This window comes from Microcebus murinus, chromosome 2 (assembly GCF_040939455.1).
Source record: "Microcebus murinus isolate Inina chromosome 2, M.murinus_Inina_mat1.0, whole genome shotgun sequence".
NCBI classification, from domain to species: domain Eukaryota; kingdom Metazoa; phylum Chordata; class Mammalia; order Primates; family Cheirogaleidae; genus Microcebus; species Microcebus murinus.
In genome coordinates, this window is record NC_134105.1 from 13,267,651 (window position 1) to 13,286,726 (window position 19,076).

The 19,076-nt window shown below is 49.0% G+C and overlaps 1 protein-coding gene across 1 annotated transcript; it reads left to right on the forward strand.

The window, feature by feature from the left end:
- The first annotated feature begins 3,201 nt into the window (after positions 1–3,201).
- Positions 3,202–19,038, forward strand: PINK1 (PTEN induced kinase 1). Its single transcript, XM_020281195.2, has 8 exons — positions 3,202–3,685; positions 7,622–7,909; positions 10,047–10,147; positions 13,556–13,738; positions 14,776–14,939; positions 15,872–15,999; positions 16,369–16,605; positions 17,480–19,038. Exons 1-8 carry the CDS (start codon positions 3,299–3,301, stop codon positions 17,735–17,737), a joined length of 1,746 nt encoding a protein of 581 aa, XP_020136784.2. The 5' UTR covers positions 3,202–3,298; the 3' UTR covers positions 17,738–19,038.
- The last annotated feature ends 38 nt before the right edge of the window (positions 19,039–19,076 follow it).

Here is a 19,076-nt window from a genome sequence, read left to right on the forward strand (position 1 = left end):
TTTCCAGCTGGTGGGTTACGCATCGCAGGTCCAGTGAGTTTGTTTGCAGCTTAGGGGAACAAATCCAAAGGCTTGTAACAAATGCACTCTTTAATATAATGTCCCTTAATGAATGTGTCTTACAAGCTGTGCGGTCACCACAACAAGCCTTGTGGTAAAAGGTTATGTTCCTGGCTAGGAACATAACCTTTTACACCTGTAATCCTAGCACTTTGGGAGGCTGAGGCAGGAGGATTGCTTGAGTACAGGAGTTCAAAACCAGCCTGAGCAATAACGAGACCCCGTCTTTACAAAAAAATTTTTTGAAAATTAGCCAGGTGCAGTGGTGTGCACCTATAGTCCCAGCTACTAGGGAGGCCTGGGGCCGGAGAATCACTTGAGCCCAGCAGGAGTTTGAGGTTGCAGTGAGCTATGATGATGCCACTGCGCTCCAGCCTGGATGACAGAGCTTTACCTGGTGCAACTGCCCCACCCTAATCCTCTCCATACCTGGGGGAGGAGGAAATACCCTACTGAATCTGCCAATCAACTTAGCTCACCAGCTGCAAAAGAATGCAGAGGACTCTCTAGCTCACTGGCCAAGCAGCATAGGTGCCATAGAGTCTGGAAATTGACCTAGAACAACCAGAATGCCTAGTAAAACAACTCCCAACTGTCCAATCAAAGTGGTTCCATGGTGACATCTGAGCCACCAGGGAGGTCCCAGTCTGGGCAGTATAAAACAAGACGCAGACCCTAACCAAAGCCCTTTTTGCACCCTTCCTTTTGCTCTCCTTTTCCTGTGACAATGGGTCTGGTTGTCATCTGTGGCCTATGTATCATGCTCTGTAAACCTTTATCTTGCTTTTGCTCTATAATCTTATCCTTCCTCAATAAACCTCATTTTCGTGCTTGCCTTACTTTGGTGTGTCTGGTCATCCTTGACCATGAGTGCACCAAGAATCAATGTTTCAGACTGAAACCTGACATATATATGTCTTCTTTGTATATATACATACATATATCATATATATGTTTCAGTATATTTACATTCATCAGTTCAAAGGCAGAGCCTTGTGCAGTTGCCCTGTTTTTGTTGTTGTTGTTGTTGTTGTTTTTCTGAGACAGAGTCTCACTCTGTTGCTCAGGCTAGAGTGCCGTGGTGTCAGCCTAGCTCACAGCCACCTCAAACTCCTGGGCTCAAGCGATCCTCCTGCCTCAGCCTCCCACATAGCTGGGACTACAGGCATGCACCACCATGCCCGGCTAATTTTTTCTCTATGTTTTTAGTTGGCCAATTAAGTTCTTTCTATTTTAAGTAGAGATGGGGTCTCGCTGTTGCTCAGGCTGGTTTCCAACTCCTGGCCTTGAGCTATTCTCCCACCTTGGCCTCCGAGAGTGCCAGGCGTGAGCCACCACCGAGGCCAGTTGCCCTGTTTTTATATGCAAGTTTCCTATCCTTACTCTGCACTCCACAGCATGGAACCAGAGCTGTGCTGAAGGGTGCAAAGGAACCCTGAAACAATGAGTTAGGCTGTGCCTTTCCACGCAAGCAATGCTGTGGTCTGTGATGGGTTTCAAATCAGACAAGTGTCTCCTTGCCCTGAAGCTCAGCCAACACACAGACACGTGGCCCACACCTGCAGAAAGTTTTACATTTCTTCCAGGGCCTCTTCCCCACAGCCAGCCTTCAGGTAAGGAATAGAGATGTCTGTGATTGCAGGAACATTTGAAAAATGGCAGTTCCACAAAATATACTTCCTCAGCTCAGCGATGACTTAGTCCCTTGTTAAAGAATAACTCACCAACCACATAAATCATTGTATAGACCTTGTTTGGATTCCAGTTTGAATAACTGTAAAACAAAACAGAATGATAGGGCTATCTGAATACTGACTGGAAATTAAATGATATCATGGAGTTAATGTTAATCTTTTTAGAGGTGGTAATAATGTTTTTGTTTTTTTAAAAAAAAGAGAGTTCTTTTATCTCTTAGAAATAGGTACTGAAGTATTTACAAATGAAATAATATGATATCTGGGATTTGCTTTAAAGTAATGGAGCAGGGGGTAGGACAGTTTAGGTGAAAAAATAATGGCCATTTGTTGATCATTGTTGAAGCTAGATAACAGGGTTCACTATACTATTCCACTTTTGTGTATGTTGGAAATTTTCCATTTTAAAAAAGCAAAACAAAACAAAAAATAAGTCAGTATGAATCCATTTATCAGCCATTCCTAATGGCAGGTCTGGGTAACAGGACTCTGCCATTAACAAACCGTATGACTCTGGGCAAGTTGCTCCATGTCTTGGGGCCCCAGCTCACTGATCTGTAAATTGTGGCCTTTGGGTGAATTTCTCCTGGGGTCCCAAAAAGCCCAGGAGCCTAAGGGCATTGAGGAGGGCAAGTGTAACAGCAGGAATGGCCTGGGGAAAAAAAAACGGGAAAAATGTTTTCTGTCTCTTTAAAACCTCACTCACTCTCTTTGGGAACTAAAACCTGCCCTGCCTCTGGCCAGTGGTCCAGAGGGGGAGGGGAGCTTCCTTTGTTCTTTGAGCCTCGGGAGTTGGCTCAGCAGAACTGTTTGGGCGAGGTCCTGGGCAGAGGTCACAGGATTGTTTTCACTGGGGATGGGACAGATCCAACTGTAGTTGAACAACAATAGCCTGGAACTGAAAACCCTCCCTTTAAAACCTCTGTATTTCTGCTTATGATTAGGAATCAGTACTCTAAGACAGGAGCCTAATTAATAAACCTCTCTTTCCTTCTAATCAAACCACTTGTCCTCGTTCTTCTGATGCGGCCTTGGGGACAAGTGCTGAGCTTTCGGTAACACAAGAACTCATCAGTCAGGGCAACATAGACTGTAATCTCAGCTTTGATATTTCCTGTATGAGACCATGAACACTACCCTTTCCAAACCTCAGTTTTCTTATCTATAAAAATGACATTCCTATCTCCTTGGTGGGAATGTTAAATAAATCAAAACATGTAAAGGGTCTGGCACGGTGGTTGACAAATATTAGTTTCCCCTCTCAATTTCTCGATTTTGCCCAGGACTGGTGATGTCCACATTCAAGATCTGCCTGAACACGCAACCCCTCCCCCTGGATGCAAAGTGCTAAGGTGCAAGACACTGCAGGCCGTGCAGGTGCGCGCACAGCGCCCTCGCGCGCCGAGCTGAGGAACCGCCCCGGGCGCCGGCCCCGCCCATCAGCTCCTGCGCCTGCGCAGAGGCGCCGCCCCCGAAGTTTGTTGTGACAGGCGTCCCTGACGCTTGTGGCGGCTGCGGCCGCGGGACCGGGCCTCTGCGCCACCATGGCGGTGCGACAGGCGCTGGGCCGGGGCCTGCAGCTCGGTCGGGCGCTGCTGCTGCGCTTCACGGCCAAGCCTGGCCCGGCCTACGGCTGGGGGCGGCCTGGCCCGGCGGCGGGCTGGGGCCGCGGAGAGCGCCGGGGCTGGGCCGCAGGACCCGGCGCGGAGCCGCGCAAGGTCGGGCTTGGGCTCCCCGACCGCTACCGCTTCTTCCGCCAGTCGGTGGCCGGGCTGGCGGCGCGGCTGCAGCGGCAGTTCGCGGTGCGTGCCCGGGGCGGCGCGGGCCCTTGCGGCCGGGCCGTCTATCTGGCCTTTGGGCTGGGGCTGGGCCTCATCGAGGAGAAGCAAGCGGAGGGCCGGCGGGCGGCCTCGGCCTGTCAGGAGATCCAGGTGAGCGGGGGCGGGGCCGGGAGTGGGGCGGGCCCTGAGCCCGGTCTGGGGGCGGGGCCGGGAGTGGGCGGGGCCTACGCCACATCTGGGGGCGGGGCTACGTGGGGAGGAGGGCGATTGTTAAAGTCTGTCTTTGGGAAATCACCAATTAAGGTTCATTTATTTCACCGTGACAGATCATCTGATATAAATCCAGCACCTCACATTTGTTACGCGGTTTCCCTTCCTCAAACAGCATGTTTTAGATGCTACGTTGCTCCAGAGGTACCATAGCAAATGGCATTGTGTAAATTTTCTAAAATGTAATGACAACTAAATCATGACACTTCTATCCCATGGGGCAGTTGTCCCCAATTTATGGAGGAAGAACCGTTCTCAGAGAGATGAAGTGACTTGCTCGAAGTCACACAGCTAATAAAGGGCAGTGTGCAAATTCTGACTCTCCGAAGCCTGTGCTCTTCACCCCTGAGCCTGCCTGCCTCCACAGTTTAGTGAAAGAATAGTCAATAAAATAGCTGAAACCACGGTAAGTATGAAAGACAAGAAAAAAACATCAGACCTTAAATTATAGTTAACTTGTGAATAGTCATCCCTAGTGACTGAATACATAGAGGTACTCAGGCTTTCTGAATGCTTAAAGTAGCACAGAGACTACTATTTCTGCTCAACCAAAGTCATATTAGTTGGGGTTCTCTAAACAGAATAAATAGGATGTGTCCAGAGAGAGAGATTTATTCTAAGGACTTGGCTCACTGTGGAGACTGGCAAGTCCAAAATCTCTGGGATACGCTGTCAGGCTGAGACCCAGGGAAGAGCCAGTATTGCAGTTCATGTCTGAAGTCTGTCTGCTGACAGACTTTCTTCTTCTTTCAGGAAGTCACTCTTTTTAAAAAAAATTTTTGTAGAGATGGGGTCTCGCTGTGTTGCCCAGGCTGGTCTCAAACTCCTGGGCTAAAGTGATCCTCCCACCTCAGCTTCCCAAAGTGACAGGACTACAGGCCTGAGCCACTGTCCCCAGCCAAGGTCACTCTTTTTCCTGGGGTTTGGAACCACTCAGTACAGCCCCTGCGTTTTACAAGTTAGCACTGAGGTGGTGGAAGATGGAGTGACTTGCTCAAGGACACAGCTGTTAGGACCATGCAGTGTCTCCTGTGTTTCCTGGTTTCCAGCCCAGTTCTCTTTCCTCATCAACAGTGTCTCATGTTTGAGCTCTGTCCAGCTTGGGGTGACAGGTGTCATTTGGCCTAGCCCCTGTCCTTGTCTTTTGCCACAGCTTAACTGGCAGAAAGCAAGGAAGGCAGATTTAATAAATCCTGTTTAAAACTAAAGAGGCTCTTTTTTGTTGTTTTTAACTGAGGAGATTGACCCTCCTAAGCTTAGCATTCATACACACATTAGTGTCAGGAGGACACTAAGCCATTCACAAAAAATCCACCCCCATGACCCAAACACTCCCCAGTAGGTCCTACCTCCAACATTAAGGATCAAATTTCAACACGTGGTTTGGGGGAGCAAACATCCCAGTTATTGCCTGCAGCAATGGAACATTCTGCATGTTGATTGTGATGGCTATTACACAAATCTATACTTGAGATAAAATTGCCTAGGACTACATGCACAAATGAATGCAGGTTTTAAAAAATGGTGACAACTGAGTAAGATCTATAGCTAACAGTGTGCTAATGTCACTTTCCTGTTTTTGATACTGTGCTACTACTGTATAAGATGTCACCTTTGGGAAAACCTGGGTGAAGGGTACAGAAGACACTTTGTACTATTTTTTTGCAACTTCCTGTGAGTCTATGATTATTCAAAATAAAAAGTTAAAAAATTTTATCTCATTCCAGCCATGTGGGGTGGCTCATATCTGTAATCCCAGCACTTTGGGAGGCTAAAACAGGAAGATCACTTGAGGCCAGGATTTCGAGCGAGGCAGCAGTGAGTTATGTTTGCGCCACCATAATCCAGCCTGGGTGACAAAGAGAGATCCTGTTTTTTTTTTTTTTTTTTGAGACAGAGTCTCGCTTTGTTGCCCAGGCTAGAGTGAGTGCCATGGCGTCAGCCTAGCTCACAGCAACCTCAAACTCCTGGCTCAAGCAATCCTCCTGCCTCAGCCTCCCGAGTAGCTGGGACTACAGGCATTCGCCACCATGCCCAGCTAATTTTTTGTATATATATTAGTTGGCCAATTAATTTCTTTCTATTTATAGTAGAGACGGGGTCTCGCTCTTGCTCAGGCTGGTTTCGAACTCCTGACCTCGAGCAATCCGCCCGCCTCGGCCTCCCAGAGAGCTAGGATTACAGGCGTGAGCCACCGCGCCCGGCCAGAGATCCTGTTTTTAAAATATATATATACACACACACATTTCCCAAAACCATGGTTGACATGGTATTACTCTATACAATATTGCTTCTGCTCCATGGAGTTTATAAACTAGTTGACCAGGGAGGATGGATTTTCATTCTTTAAAAAAGTTCAAAGAGGCCGGGTGTGGTGGCTCACGCCTGTAATACTAGCCCTCTAGGAGACCGAGATGAGTGGATTGCTTGAGGTCAGGAGTTCAAAACCAGCCTGAGCAAGAGCGAGACCCCGTCTCTATTATAAAAACAGAAATAAATTAATTGACCAATTAATATATATAGAAAAAATTAGCCGGGCCTGGTGGCGCATGCCTGTAATCCTAGCACTCTGGGAGGCCAAGGTGGGCGGATTGCTTGAGCCCAGGAGTTTGAGGTTGCTGTGAGCTAGGCTGACGCCACAGCACTCTAGCACGGGCAACAGAGTGAGACTGTCTCAAAAAAAAAAAAGGTTCAAAGTTCTAGTGCAAGGTATATTTGTTTATGGATACTAAGTACTTTAGGAATCCTCAGAAGGAAAGTTGCTGTGGGCTGGGTCATCGGGGCTGGTTACAGAGGAAGAAGGAGCTGGAGTATGCTTGATGGGTGAGCAGGGATGAGTGGGCAGAGCAGTACCATGGCGGTGGGGGGTGAGCAGCAGTTCAGAGAGGCATCTGAAAGGTAAGCACACACAGTGCGCAGACCAGCCTGGCAAAGCACCAGGAAGAGGTATCGAATAGCCTCCTGGGCGGTGTTGTGCACAGCAGAGTGACACATGAAAGCAGCATGGGTTAGTGTGGCTCAGAAGCAGTGAAGGGACAGCATGAGAGTGGGGGAATCTAGAGACATGCTGGTAGGCTGCTGCCAAGGGGGGTGCACATGCTGTGCCTGGTGCCCTGGGTAACTAGCCGTGGATCAGCAGGTCAGACCATTGGAGGGGGAAGACTGAGCCTGGGTGACTGGAGGTGTGACGTCACCACTGCCTAAAGCAGGGTGAGGGGCTGCCCAGAGTTTTGGCACGTGGCCTCTTTTCCAGCGCAGCACGGTGCACAGGACCTGCCGCTCCATCTGTGTCTGTCAGAACTCTGTGCTCTTGTTTCCTTCCTCAACAGAGTAGGCCCATCAGAGTCCTGGGAGGCAGAGGTGGGGAGACAGGACTTAATGACTCAGCTCTGAGGTACTCCCAATGTCGCCCCCTTGCCTGCAAAAGCTCCTGAGGTCGTTATTGGTCACACACCCCTGATAGCTGTCTAGGAGCTGTCAGCCTAGGTCTTTGCAGAGAGAGCTGTCTCCATAACCAGACACCTCCAAGACTGGGCTGGAGAGCGAAGGCAGCAAAGGGGTGCTGTACCAGCTGCAGGACCCTTCGGCTAACTCAGTGCTGCGATCACAGTGAAGCAACAGTTTGAGAAAAATTATTCTGAATAATGAGAGAGGCAGGAAGGCCTGCCCTCAGGATGAGCAGCGAAACCCAGTTGGGTTGGCTTTTATTGGTCCTTGATCTGGCCGGTAAGGGCCAGGTCTCTCCCCTCCTCCTGTTTCCCTTTACCTGGGCCTTCATGGGCTCCCTGGTTCACAGTGCATTCTTTTCCCTTACAGGCAATTTTTGCCCAGAAGAATAAGCTGGTGCCTGACCCACTGGACACTAGGCGCTGGCAGGGCTTCCGGCTGGAGGAGTATCTGATAGGGCAGTCCATTGGCAAGGGCTGCAGTGCCGCTGTGTATGAAGCCGCCATGCCTGCGTTGCCCCAGCAGCTGGAGGTGGCAAAGAGCATCGAGCTGCTCCCAGGGAGAGGCCCAGATGTCATCCCTCGAGGAGAAAAGGACGTGCAAGCGGCAGGGGCCCCTGTCTTCCCCTTAGCCATCAAGATGATGTGGAACATCTCGGTAAGGATGGGGCCTTCAAGCCTTAAAGTAGGCGTTTCTCTGAATGCCTATCTTAGTAGGACTGGCGGAGACATTTTCCAGGAAGTAGTGCAAAAAGACATATTCTCCACAGGAAAGGTGCCTATGTAGTTAGGCTTCCTCTCCCTCTTATACAAAAGTCTAAAGCAGAATGTCTCAAACTGGCATATGCCCACAGATCACCTGGGGATCAGTTCAAAGGCAGACTCTGGTTCAGTGGGCCAGGGCTGGGGCCTGAAGTTCTGCCTTTCCAGCAAGCTCCCAGGCAATGCTGATGCTGCTGGTTTGTGAGCCACACTTTGAGTGGCAAGTGCCTAGGTCATTGGCTTCTACCTGAGAGCAGTTACTTTATTTCAGGTCTGCCGTTACAGCATCCGTTCCTTACTGCAGCCTGGCTTGCTGGAGAGGAGGATCCGTACTGCTTTTCTCTGCACTCATCCCTCATGCCCACCCCCAGATCAAAGGCTTGCTTATTACACCCCTTTTCTCACCTCTTGGAAGGACTCAAGGCTTTGGGAAACTGAAGAGTATTTTTCCCCCACAAAAACAAAGATTTCTGTCTATTTAGAGGAATTTCTTTACCTTGCCATTGCTAGATGAGTTCAGAAAATTCATCAATACCTGATGTTCTGTCTCCTGCCCAGAGCATCCACCCGAGACTGAGGTGGAAAACAGCCTAGCAATTCATGCTGGACATAAGAAAATGCAGTTTCTTGTTTTGATTTGGGGAATAAAGGTTATTAGACTCTTGTATTCCAAGCTGGGTTAATAACTAACAAGTAGCTAAATCCTTTGCCTGTGAAAAGATCCAATCTTAACATCAAAACTTAACTGGAGGCCAAGTGCAGTGGCTCACACCTATAATCCCAGCACTTTGGTAGGCCAAGGCGGGAGGATCACTTAAGGCCAGAAGTTCAAGACCAGCCTGGGCAACATAGCAAGATCCTGTCTCTACAAAGAATGAAAAAATTAGCTGGGCATGGTGGCACATGCCTGTAGTCCTACCTACTTGGGAAGCTGAGGCAAGAGGATCCTTTGTGCCCAGGAGTTTGAGGTTACAATGAGCTGTGATCATGCTACTGCCCTCCAGCAGTAGGGTTACAATGAGCTGTGATCATGCTACTGCCCTCCTGGGTGGACAGAGCAAGACCCTGTCTCTAGGCTGGGTGTGGTGGCTCACGCCTGTAATCCTAGCACTCTGGGAGGCCGAGGTGGGAGGATCGCTCAAGGTCAGGAGTTCAGAACCAGCCTGAGCAAAAGTGAGACCCTGTCTCTATTTAAAATAGAAAGAAATTAATTGGCCAACTAAAAATATATAGAAAAAAATGAGCCAGGCATGATGGCGCGTAACTATAGTCCCAGCTACTCAGGAGGCTGAGACAGAAGGATTGCTTGAGCCCAGGAGTTTGAGGTTGCTGTGAGCTAGGCTAACGCCATGGCACTCTAGCCCGGGCAACAGAGTGAGACTCTGTCTCAAAAAAAAAAAATAATAAGATAAAAAAAGACCCTGTCTCTAAAAAAACTTGGCCTAGTTGAGACATGACAACTATTACATTCATAAAAGCTGAAAGACTCTTGATCCTTATAGGATCTTCTTGATACTTAACAGGTTTCATAGGTCCAGAGAGCCATTCATATTAAAACAAGAAAAATAAGGTGCTTTCCCCCTCTTTGGTTTTTGTTTGTTTATTTTGGGAGATGGAGGAAGGCTGTTCTGTAATTTAGCACAGCTTCATCCAGGGTGCAGTTGGTCAGGCTCTGGCCTGTCTGCTAAGGGGAGTCTTAGTGACCCAGTGGTCAGTTTCAAGCTGTTGGGGACCAGAGGCAGCGATGGCAGGAAGAAGTGTCCTATGCCCTGATCACCTTGATGTTCCTCTGCCCTGGGCACTAGGCTGCCAAGAGTTTCAGGTGTGAGGAGTGTCCTGAGTTGGCACAGATGGCACCTCTACCTCTCTGTCTCCCAGGAGTTACTAATCTTGGCTTGCCACTCAAGAAAGGTCATCTTATCTCAAAGGTCAGAGCCAATTCTAGGCAGTAGCTATCCTGGTCCAGATTGCAGGCAGGGCTGGGAACTCGCCACTCCCCTCAGGTCTGTGTAACCCTTATGGATGTGTTCCAGGCGGGCTCTTCCAGCGAAGCCATCCTTAGCACAATGAGCCAGGAGCTAGTCCCAGCAAGCCGAGTGGCCTTGGCCGGGGAGTATGGAGCAGTCGCTTACAGGTAAGTGCCCTCTGCCCACCAGACTGACTGTGAGTTCTTTGAGAGCATAATCATTTGTGTCCCCGGCACTCAGCACAGTGTGACAGGACACAGTGGATAAAAAATGCTTACTGAACAATGTCATGAACGATAGATTTTCAGTTAGTGGATAATTTAGCTTGGGAAAGATTGTAGGTCATCTGACCCCAAATGATGATGCGTGAGGGTAATTCACATTGGAGCAGGGGAGAGGAGGCCAACCAAAAATGCCAAATTCCGAACGCTAGAGAATGGATCTGAGTTCTCTGATTCCTCCTACATTACACGGGTGGTGTGCCACCTGCCGGGACAAACTGAATTCCGTCCCACAGGAGGGAAGACTCATTCCACTAGTAGTTACAGCGCACCTGTTGGTGCCAAGGAATTTAAAAAAAAAGTTCTCTGTGTGGCAGCAGAGCCCAACAAGCCAGGAGCCCAGTGGTAAGTGGTAGGGATATAATAGAGTATGCTCAGGTGCTAAGGGGGCACAGGGGAGGCGTGTGCACTGCAGGGTTGGAGCCATTCAAGCTTCTCAAAGGGGTGACTTGTGCTGCTTTTTGAAGGACAAATAGGCATCACCTAGGCAAAGAAGTGTTCCCAGCAGAGGGAAGCACAGGTGGACAGCAGTGACGCTGTGGCTTAGTAAAGCCCTTTCTACAGGGGGTGAAGATGGGTGCTCTGGCTTATGGCAGAGGAGACCCTTGTACTCAATATTTATATCCCACCAGGAAGACTGCTGCATTTTTGGTGACTTACTAGAGGACTGGTTTGTAGATCTTGGCTCTGTCAGAAGCAGGAAGGCAGAGTAGGAATTTAAGGGAATAAATGTGGAAAACCCCTTCCATGGCTTGGAAGGCTCCTGTGCGACTGAGCAGCAGCTGTCCTCTTACTCCCCTTAGCCCTCTGTAGAGAAAAGTGGACACCTGCATGTCAGCTGCTTTGGGGCTAACATTACCCTCAGGTGGCTCCTTTTGTGCTGTGTCAGCCTGCTGACAGGTGCTGTCATATAACTGGGGCAGCAAACCTGCCCAGACCTCCCATTTGACGTAATCCCTGTCACTCTCTAGTCCTTTACTCTGCGTTGTTTCCGTGGCGTTTCTCGCCGTCTGGTCTCACACCACACGCGCCTTTGTCCATGCCCTGTCTCTCCAGCTGTTCTGTACATGCCGTTTTGTCTACTGCGACCCCACAGCGTGGTAAAAGTCTGTTGAATGACCAAATGGATATGGCAGAAGGTACATTACCCAAAGTGCTGATGTTTCTCAGCAGAAACTCCCCTGAGAGCACTCAGGGTGCTGTCTAGGCCCTCTGTGACCTGCTCCTTTCACTCCTTCTCCCACCTCATTTCCATCCTTTGCCATCGGCACCTACACCCACTGCATTCCCTTCCACTCCACCTTCCCCAGACGCACCAGGCTCCTCTGTGACCATCTCGCAAGCGTGCAGTTGCTGTACTTGGGCTGCCCTCCCCGAACATCTCGGGTCTGAGTCTAAACACCCCCCACCTTGTGTTTCTCCTCAGCACAGCCACATACACTGTCTCTGTGCTCGCAGGGCACCTTCGGGACCCTGAAAGCCTTGCGCTGCGATGCTGATTGGCCCCGTGGCCTGGGCATGGGAACAGGGCTGTGACTCCTTTGATTGCACAGAACAGGGGCCAGCTCAGGTCGACTCGACAGGGAGCAGTACAAGGGCACACATGGACTGGGACCATGGCAGCTCTGGGGACAGGGCAGGTGTTCCAGTCTCTCAGCATTGTCTGCCTCTGCTCTGTTCCCTTTGCTGCACCGTCAGCATCCTTATCCCCCCCACCCCTTCTCTGTTCCTACAGACCTCCACCTCTGGCTAGCTCCCCTCCCGGGCTCCCTGTGGCTCAGGGAAGCCTGGCAGCGTCCCTCCCCTTCAGCTCCACTGCTGGCCGGCAGGTGTCTCCACTCACACTCCGAGAGACTCTGCCTCCCTCCCTTCCCTGTTGCACCAACCATCCAGATGGATGTGCCTGTAGGCTCGCTGCCCTTGGGGAGTGGCCACCCTTGGTCCAGTCAGCTCTGGTGGAGGAGCGGGGCTGGGCACAGCAGGCAGAGCCACACTATCCGGAGTGCAGCCACTGCGCCTCAGCAGGGCTGGGGCAGGGGCTTCCAGAGGAGGGGGTGCAGGCAGGGCAGGCAGGTGACACCACTGCTACTAACTACATCTGGGTCCATTCATTCACTCAGCACAGGTTCATTAAGCTCATACTCCATGCCAAATATTATGCTAGAACCTGAAATCATGGGGAGAAAATTCAGGCATGGTCCTTACTCTTAGGGAGTTAAAGTAATTACTTATTCAATGAATGTCACTCTAGACTATTAGATTGCAAACCCATGAGCATAAGGACTCTGTCTTGTTCTCTGCCGTAGCTCCACAGCATAGCAGCACAATGTCTGGTACTCAGTGTGAGAGCAGTAAACACTGGTTGAATGAGTAATAGCAACAGCTAGTATTTGCTGAGTGCTTACTCTGTGTTAAACGTGATTCTAGGTACTTTATATATTATCACCCTTATGCAGCATGTTACTACCTTATTCCCTTCTTGCACTTGAGACTCAGCCCAGAGGAGACAAGCACAGTAGTCTCCCCTTAATCCTGAGGGGGATACATTTCAGAGCCCCCAGTGGATGCCTAAAACCACAGATAGTACTGAACCCTATATATGCTATGTTTTCTGCTATAGACACATACCTGTGATAAAACTTAATTTATAAATTAGGCTTAGTAAAAGATTAATAGCAATAACTAATAATAAAATAGAACAATTACAACAATATACTGTAATACGAGTTCTCTCTCTGTGTCTCTCTCTAAATATCTCATTAAGCTAGGCACAGTGGCACACGCCTATAGTCCCAGCCAATCGGGAGTTCACGACCTGCCTGGGCAACATAGACCTCATATCAAAAAAAAAAAAAACTTATTAAAAAAAAATAGGTGAATACACCTATTTTTAGGCCACAGGTAACTGAAACCATGGAAAGCAAAGCTGTGGATAAGGGGGCTATACTATAACTTGGCCAAGGACTTACAGTAGCAGACCTTGAATTCAAACCCAGGCAGTCTGATCCCAGGGTTTCTCAACCGTTGTGTTCTGCTACATGGGACGGATGGATGAATGGAAGAATGGATGGATGAATGAATGAATGGATGAATGGAAGGGCAGATAGATGAAGGATGGATAGGGGAGTCATCAAATATGTTCCCCAACACATTTATAATACCTGGCATATAGCACATGATAAATATCTGATAAATGAGCGAATAAATGTAGGTGTTTGTTGTGGCCTTAGATTCTTTTCTTTCTAGCTTTTGTATCTGATACTGGCCTCATGTTTGTTCCACTTGGCTGAATAGAAAATCCAAGGGCGGTCCCAAGCAACTGGCCCCTCACCCCAACATCATCCGGGTTCTCCGCGCCTTCACCTCGTCTGTGCCGCTGCTGCCCGGGGCCCTGGTCGACTACCCTGATGTGCTGCCCTCACGTCTCCACCCAGAAGGCCTGGGCCACGGCCGGACACTGTTCCTCGTCATGAAGAAGTAAGTGGCTATAATCCCATCTTGCTTTCCTTAATAAACCTCATTTTCGTGCTTGCCTTAAAAAAAAAAAAAAAAGTAAGTGGCAGAGACATGGCAGGAGCTGCAGCTGCTTCATTTTCTGAGGGGGAGCTGGTGCCTGCCCTCCACATGCACCTTGAGCACAGGGTTTCAGGGAAGAGGGTCCTCACCCTTTGGGAGAATAAGGCCATGCACAGGAAGTACCTCTATCCTGGAGGGCACTTTGCCATTGAGATGATTTTTCATCAAAACAAAATCTCACTTTCATCTAGAACATACTTTTCACCTAGTACCCTATCTCTGTGGCTTGCCTTACCTGTTTTTAACATGGAAACAGTTCTCCTTCCTCACCCTCTGTACCGCCTAACTTTGCCATAATGGGTGTTTTAGGGAAGTAAGATTTGCCCTGGGCCGGGCGCAGTGACTCACACCTGTAATCCTAGCACTCTGGGAGGCCAAGGCGGTAGGATTGCTCAAGGTCAGGAGTTCAAAACCAGCCTGAGCAAGAGCGAGACCCCGTCTCTACTATAAATAGAAAGAAATTAATTGGCCAAAAATATATATAGAAAAAATTAGCTGGGCATGGTGGTGCATGCCTATAGTCCCAGCTACTCGGGAGGCTGAGGCAACAGGATTGCTTGAGCCCAGGAGATTGAGGTTGCTGTGAGCTAACCTGATGCCACGGCACTCACTCTAGCCCAGGCAACAAAGCGAGACTCTGTCTCAAAATAAATAAATAAATAAATAAATAAATAAATAAATAAATAAATAAATAAATAAATAAATAAATAAATAAATAAAAAGATTTGCCTGTTACTTTGAACATGAGGAGCCCCAGTTCTTACTTCATAACATCAGGATAGTGGGTGGGCGGGAACAGAAAGGATACATCAAAAAACAAATCAGAAAAGGATAAATCAAAAAGCTCCAGGAAGGGGAAGAAGAAAGGCCTAATGCTGACAGTGAACAAGGAGCTGGTTGATGCGTGATAGCCAGAGGCCCTGTCCTCTCTCCACCAGCTATCCCTGTACCCTGCGCCAGTACCTTCGCGAGAACACCCCCAGCCCTCGCCTCGCCACTGTGATGACCTTGCAGTTACTGGAGGGCGTGGATCATCTGGTTCAACAAGGCATCGCACACAGGGACTTAAAATCTGACAATATTCTCGTCGAGCTGGATGCAGGTAGGTGCCTGCCGTGCCCTCAGAGCTTCCCGGGAGCACTAGTGGGTAGGCAGGAGTGTTTAGGACTCTTCATGTCCTCTGGTTTTTATGTTCTAAGTAATTGTGTCTTCATTTACTCTGTACACAGAGATGAGCAACCTTTCCTTCAGAACAGAGGCTTGATGTCTCTGTGGAGAGACAGTTACCCAGGTTCCTTTCTGTCGCCCACTTACAGAACGAGAACCTCAGAACCTTTTTCATGAATAAAGTAAAAGAGAGGTCGACTTTAGCTCATTATAAAAAATAATTTGCAAACAGTGAAAGCTGTCCAAATGTAAGCCCAGATGCCTCTGGCAATAATGAGTTCCCCATTGCCGGAAGCATTCAAATAGAATTTGAATGGCCACTTGCCACTTACCTAGGGATATTGAAAGGAGATTCAGACATCTGATAAATTTTAAACTAGAAGATTTAAAATAATTAAATGTGTAATTAAATGACTTGAGGAACTGGATTTTTAAAGGAACTCTGTGAATCCTTTTACAAATAACTAAGTCCTAATGCACCTGTTTCTTAGGTTTGGATTTGGGGTTTTCAGTTCAAAGATTCTTGGAGTATAAGGGGCCCTAGAGATCATTTGAGCCAAGCACTAGCTCCTTTGGTCTTAGGGACAGCTCCAACCACTAGAAAATTATTTAGATTGAGCCAACGTTTATCTAGTCCTTTGCCTGGGGAATTTGCAGGCTTTTATATCTTGGAGACATTTCCATATTCATGTGGCCGGCCCTTCTGTTCAGCTGTCATGCCTTGCTGGCCTGTGTTCTAGGCCAATAGTGAGTCCCTGTTAGCCCTGCTCACCCGTGTATTGCTGGTGGCTTTATAGGGACATAGGAGGGCCTCTTGGAAGGAGAGGGGAGGGAACCAGTTGCTCACCTCTGCCTGCTCCCTCCCAGATGGCTGCCCCTGGCTGGTGATCACGGACTTTGGCTGCTGCCTGGCTGATGCGAGCATCGGCCTGCAGTTGCCCTTCACCAGTTGGTATGTGGATCGGGGCGGAAACGGCTGCCTGATGGCTCCTGAGGTGAGTCCCCCAAGCGTGTCATCACCATCTGCAGCTCTTCATCCATGTTTCCACTAAGTGAGAGAATAAGACTTGATACCTCATTATTTACTCGGCACCTTTCATCTCTTCTGACCCATAATTTGGCACAGGTTCCTTCCCTGCCAGTTTGCTTTACTCCGCATTTCCCTAATGTTCCCAGATGTGAGTTTTGTCAGCGTAAACTAGGCAGTATGAGCAGATTCTTCTGGGTCTAAGCCACAACTCAAGTTTTGGGTTCCTTGGGACAGAATTCAGATTTGCCCAGGTGACATGTCAGGTGACATGCAAGAGTGTGAAAGGTTGGACATGCCAGCAGCGTGGGCATCTCAGCCATTATTTTCCGAGCAGGTGTCCACGGCCCATCCTGGCCCCAGGGCAGTGATTGACTACAGCAAGGCTGACACCTGGGCAGTGGGAGCAATCGCCTATGAAATCTTCGGGCTCGCCAATCCCTTCTATGGCCAGGGCAAGGCCCACCTCGAAAGCCGCAGTTACCAAGAGGCTCAGCTGCCTGTACTGCCTGAGTCGGTCCCTCTAGACGTGAGACAGCTGGTGAGGTCACTGCTCCAGCGAGAGCCCAGCAAGGTAAGATGTTCCCAGGCTTCACAGTAACGTTGGGTGGAAACCTCACTTCACGCTCCAGAATGAAGGTCAGGTTTGGGCCAGCATGACAGTGACAGAGGGACAGAGCCTCTGTCTTACAAAGGTAAAAGTTTTGGCAGTTACAGGAGAACACAAAACAGAGTTTAGTATAAATGGGAGTAGGTAGCTAGCCACCAAATCATGAGTCAGAATCCTAGCAGTTCACTCTTGGGTTTTTTAGTTGCTTAAAAAAGAACAAAGGTTGCATTTTTGAGAAACGTTTAATGGAGATATACCTCATGGAAACAGCTGAGATCTAATCAAACAGATAGATGGGAAAGCATCTCCTGAGAGCAGATCTGGCCACTATGAGATTAATGTAAAGGAAACTGAGGCAGATCTATTTGAAGCCATAATTGGAACAGCAGGGCAGGCTCTAGTGGCAGGCCGAGTGCAAAGAGCTCAGCCAGACCTGCATCCCAGCCACTATTCTGCACTCACTGCTTATGTCCCTCTTGGTGGCCTGCCATCTTGGTAAGAGTAGGTGCTCAGAGGTTGGTTAGAAAAACAACCACAACCAGTTATGCAATGATGACAACTTAGCGCACCCCAGCGCAAGGGACCAGCCAGAGCTGTGCACAAAAGGCATGTGGCCTTCCACAAGGGGGAAAGCTGTTCCCACAATGCAGACTGCCCCAGGCAGAGTTGTACACGTGGCACAGCCAGGAGCATGGGTAGAGGGCAGCCAGGATTTGTCAGCTGAGGGAAGAGCATCAGCAGGAGAGAGGGCGGAGGAACTGGGTTGGACCCTGAAGCAGCTTGTGGGCTGAGACCTGGTTCCAGATGTTCCAGGCTTCAGCTTCCCTTCCCGTTGCAGAGACCATCTGCTCGAGTCGCCGCAAACGTGCTTCATCTCAGCCTCTGGGGTGAAGATATTCTAGCCCTGAAAAATCTGAAGTTAGACAAGATGATTGCCTGGCTCTTGCAGCAGTCAGCCGCCACTCTGCTGGCCAACGGGCTCACAGAGAAGAGGTGTGTGGAAACAAAAATGAAGATGCTCTTTCTGGCCAACCTGGAGTGTGACGCGCTGTGCCAGGCAGCCCTCCTCCTCTCCTCGTGGAGGGCAGCCCCATGACGGGTCTGCCTGGAGCTGGCGAATTACTAAAAGAGCTTAGCAGCACCTGTGTCGTGATGGTCTGTGAATGCTGAGGGGCCCCGAGGTGTGAGAGGGTGCGAGTCAGGAGACAGGACTGTGCGGAGAGGGAGACTGTGCGGAGACTGTGCTTGTCTGTGTCCACCAGACAAGCCTCAGGTGTGGCAAATGGAAGGACAGTGTGAGTCAGAGTTCACAGTCTGTAGCTACTAACTCTAGCTGTGTGATTTGGGACAAATCCTATAACCTATGTAGACTTAAGTTCTCTTACCTGTAAAATGAAGAAATTGGTCTAAATCAGGATTGGCCAGCTTTCTTTAGAGGGCCAGATAGTAGATACTTTTAAGTTGTCACAACCACTCAATTGTCATTGTAGTGCAAAAGTGACCGTAAATATGTAAATGAACAAGCATGGCTGTGTTCCCATGGAGCTTTACTTTCAGTTCCCATGGACACTGAAATTTTGTTTTCACGTGTCACTAAACATTCTTTCAATTTTTTTCAATCATCTAAATATGTAGAAACCATGTTTAGCTCACAGGCCACACAGAGACAGGTGGCAGGCCAGTTTGCCAACCCCTGGTTTAGATAAATTCATATGGCATAACTCTAAAAAAACAAAGTGCTGACTGATCAGAGTCCCTTTGTGTCTCAATGCTAAAAATAACGTAATCAGCTCATCCCCGAGTACAGAAACAAAGCAATGTGTTCTCTGCACCAGGCAAGAAGATGCCTTCAGGTGTAACTGCTTACCAGAAAGCCCTGTCTCAAGTCCCTGTCCCATCCTCACAGGCCTCTGCGAAGTTAATGGCTGAGTGGTCCGTTAGATGAGGCTGGGCTGCGGAGGGTTAGGCCTGCATTTACGCTGCAGAGGGTCTAGGCTAAGGGAGTGGCCGTTAGTGGCAGAGCCTGTGACCTTTGCCCCTAGCACCAGGAAGAGCCTGTGGCTCACTTGAAAGAGGCAGAGTGGCATCAGGCCACATTTGCGAGGTGGGCTAGGGAAGGCATTTGTACGGGTCGGCATACTCAGCGTGGAAAGCGTACTTGAGGCTGGGAGGTGGCAGCCTCTGCACTCACCCGCTGTGTGTGTTCTGGACCAGTCCGGGATGTTTGTGAGAAAGCATTTCCACAGAGCTGCTCCAGCTACTGAGTTAACCTCCCATAGCTGAAATGACTGATGTAGTAGAAATTAGCAGTGTGGTGTTTTAAACTTGTTGATTTCCTTCCTGAATAGCATTTCTTACAGGAATTGTGAAATTAAATGCAAATGTACAACTGCAGAATACGTACGTGCCTTGAACTGAATATTTGGCTTTAAAAA

Excerpts from the sequence above, each read along its gene's own strand:
- PINK1 (XM_020281195.2), top strand. The coding sequence starts at position 3,299 with ATGGCGGTGCGACAGGCGCTGGGCCGGGGCCTGCAGCTCGGTCGGGCG. Across the intron at positions 16,000-16,368 it reads GCTGCCTGATGGCTCCTGAG|GTGTCCACGGCCCATCCTGG; the intron begins GTGAGTCCCCCA and ends TTTTCCGAGCAG. Across the intron at positions 16,606-17,479 it reads TCCAGCGAGAGCCCAGCAAG|AGACCATCTGCTCGAGTCGC; the intron begins GTAAGATGTTCC and ends TTCCCGTTGCAG.